Source organism: Hippocampus comes, unplaced genomic scaffold, assembly GCF_001891065.2.
Source record: "Hippocampus comes isolate QL1 unplaced genomic scaffold, H_comes_QL1_v1.1 scaffold676, whole genome shotgun sequence".
NCBI classification, from domain to species: domain Eukaryota; kingdom Metazoa; phylum Chordata; class Actinopteri; order Syngnathiformes; family Syngnathidae; genus Hippocampus; species Hippocampus comes.
This window is the reverse complement of record NW_017805988.1, coordinates 142,896-145,896: the sequence shown is the minus strand read 5'-3', so window position 1 is coordinate 145,896 and position 3,001 is coordinate 142,896. Positions and strand designations below refer to the sequence as shown.

The window sequence follows — 3,001 nt, the reverse complement described above, 5'->3', positions numbered from 1 at the left end:
GCTACTGTACGTGCGACGTCGCGGGCGGCGGATGTCCGACTTGGAATAGCGCTTGGAGGTGGGGGCGGCGCCGCCCCATTTGGCGCGCTCGCTGCGCTGGCCTTGACGTTCGCCGCTCCTCCGCGCGGGAGCGGCTCTGTCGGCTTCCCCGCCGCCGCCGTTCTTGATGGAGGCGTCGCCGCTTCTTCTGGTGCGCTCGCTTCCCTTGTTTGGGTGAGTCTCTCCCAACGGACGGGCCCTGTCGCTCTGGCTTGTCTCCTTTTCCCATTGGCGGGGCCCCGCAATGACATTCTGGCTTTTCTGGTCCTCGCCGCCGGCTCTTCTGCGCCCGTTCCCCCTCTTCGCCGCGTCGTTCCGTCTTTCCCGATCCGCGGTTTTGCCTCCGCGTCCGGCTGCGTCCTCGCCGTCTTCACGGAAAGCGTTCTCCTTGACGCTGAGTTTTTCCACTTTGCTCAGCAGTTTCTCCATCGTGTTTTTTCCCGCTGCCTGGCGAACGGTCTCCTTGGGTTTTGCTTTTTCGTCTTTGTCCTTCCCCTTTGCCTGCCTTTCGCCGGCGTCGGGCTCGTGAGTCCCAGACGGAGGCGTAGCCAGCTCCGGCGCCCCGTCGCAGTCTTTCCCTGGCGTGGCCCGGCGGCTTCCGGGCCGGTAAAATTCCCGGTCGGGTTTGCGGGCTTTCTTTGGCTTGCTGGCTCCGACGGGCTCCCGGCTCACGCCGTGCTTTTCCGGCGCGTCTTTGTCCGGAGCGGCCTCGCTGTTGACGTCGGGGGCGTGAACGTTGTCGCCTCGCATCCTGTCGTCGGCGTGCGGCGGGAGGTTCTTTTTGCCGTTCCTCGGTTTGGGATCGCGCGGGCTGGACGGCGGCGTTCCGCGGCGGTCGCTCGGCGCATTTTCCACCTCCTCGCTGTCGCGGTGCCGGCGTCCCTGTCTGGGCACTCGCTGGTAGCGCTGCAAGTCGGGACGCCGCCGGTGCTTGTTGGGCAGGTGACCGTCCTCTGCGCCCCAAGAAAGAACGCACACAAAAATGAACATGAAAACGGGACACTATCTGGAGTAAAATACAAATAAACAAGAACAATTGAGTCAATCCTCATCCCTGCTCATCCTATCACACGATTCTGCTGCTAATACTAAAATTCCATCTGTTTAACTTGCGTTTCAAGTTCATTTATTTTTTTGGTACGTCAAATCTATGCACTTATTCGAATGCATATCATTTTCACCAGAATTGATCGCGTATTGACCTGTGTTGCGATTGAACACGATTCTTATTTTTATGTGGCGCGTGATCTGACTTTCATGACATTTGCCTGTTGGGAGAATAGACGTCCATGCCGCCCCCCCACCCCCACCACCATCCAGGAAGGGATCGATACAATATTTTCTTCCCTACTTTCCTTTTTTTTTTTTTTTTTTGCCCTTTCAGAACATAGTGGGGACCCACAGTCGACACGACTTGGACAGCCGTTTGTCCCGCCTCCCCGCCGAACAGAATCTTGACGGGGAAACAAACAACGACTCGGGAGGGTCTGGTCCTGTGACATCTCGGCCGGTCCAAGTCCCACAAGGCTATTTATCTGGTCGTCTGACGAACGACAAAAAGTCAAGTTTGACAAGGCCATCGGCGGAGTGCGTGATGACTAGTCAACGCAGGTCTCCGATTCTCCGCTCTATTAAGAGAAGCGGAGTTAGAAAATATTCACTTTTGCAATAAATAAGAAGGGTTCCACTGCTCCGCTTCGGTTCGTCGTTGCCAACCAGTTCTGCAAACTCTCTCCCTTTTGTTGTCATCGTGACGTCAATCGCAACGCTTATCGTTTAAGTGCACTTTGAAAATACCGGATTCTTTCACAACGCACATACTACTGTCGCTCACCGTGTGTACTATTGATAGTCGCAGCGACGCTTAAAAGAAAAGCAAAGGAAAGGAAAGCGCGGTCCTAGTGCTAGCATTAGCCACATTAGCACCAACGTTAGCCAAGCGCGCGCACGTCGAGCAAGTGCGCGTGCTCCTCGTGGCGCCGACATATGAGCAAGTTGGAAGTTTTTAAGCTTTCCGACGCTCTTGTTGTATGTTCACCTTGGTCGAGTGAACAACTGGACGCTCGAAGTTCGGCGGCCGAGATTCGCACTCGGTCCAGCTGCTCCGCCATCTTGGTCAGCCTCCACGCCAACAGCAGCAAAACAGAAAACAACTTCAAGCGCGGCTACGGGGGCCGCCACGGGACACAGCCGGGCCCCGCGTGACGTCATCTCCTCTCGCAACCGTTGCTGCTCTTGCCTCTGCATGTTGGAAAGCGTGGGGCCATAAAATTAATATCAATTATTATCAACAATAGAGACACACCCGGGTGGCGGATAGTGAGTTGCCGCTTTTGACTGGAATTGAAAACCGTCATTCTTTGGCGCACCAAATAGCGGAAGCCTCACAAGGTTTCGTTTTGGCGCCATTTCCCTGAAGAATTGAATCGAATCAAAACGAATCGAGGTGACTCTGTCTGCGCGGAGGATAAATGGATATGGTAAATAGTTAAACAGACAAGACAGAACCGGAAGACACCGGAATAGTCGATTTGAAGCAAAGCTTCATCATCAGGTTTGTGCAAGGCTCATGTCATTGTGCCGAAATGTTTGACCCTGTACGCAATTTGGCTGTTTGAATGCAGAAACATCGTGTAAGATATCACACAAAAAGATACGTACGCAAATAACTCACATCTGACACATTTTATCAGCATCATGGCGATGAGGAAAGCAGATTTGGGTTTTCCGAGTGGCCCCGACGGGCGTGCCGACTTGAAGTCGAGTTTCCCGTCAAATCCGCTAGGTGTCGCACTTCTTCGCTTTGAAATGGCCCATCGCATTTGCATTCCCGCGCATTCCACTCGGTCACGGCTGTGGGTGACGTCACACTCGGTGTCGACAGAGTCGGGTGACTGGTCGCAGGTGCGCAAAATAGTCTCGCTACTACGTGTGCCTCCATTTTGGCATGAGCACCGAGACT

At 54.4% G+C, this 3,001-nt stretch overlaps 1 protein-coding gene across 1 annotated transcript in view; it reads right to left on the bottom strand.

Annotated features, from left to right (window-relative positions):
• smg6 (SMG6 nonsense mediated mRNA decay factor) overlaps positions 1 to 2,238 on the bottom strand; it is a 12,615-nt gene extending 10,377 nt beyond the window's left edge. The window contains exons 1-2 of the mRNA XM_019891918.1: positions 2,078 to 2,238; positions 6 to 992 (exon numbers count right to left, since the gene is read on the bottom strand). Coding sequence (XP_019747477.1) covers positions 6 to 992; positions 2,078 to 2,150 — 1,060 coding nt within the window. The 5' untranslated portion in view covers positions 2,151 to 2,238. The remainder of the gene's footprint in view (positions 1 to 5; positions 993 to 2,077) is intronic.
• Between the last annotated feature and the right edge of the window lie 763 nt (positions 2,239 to 3,001).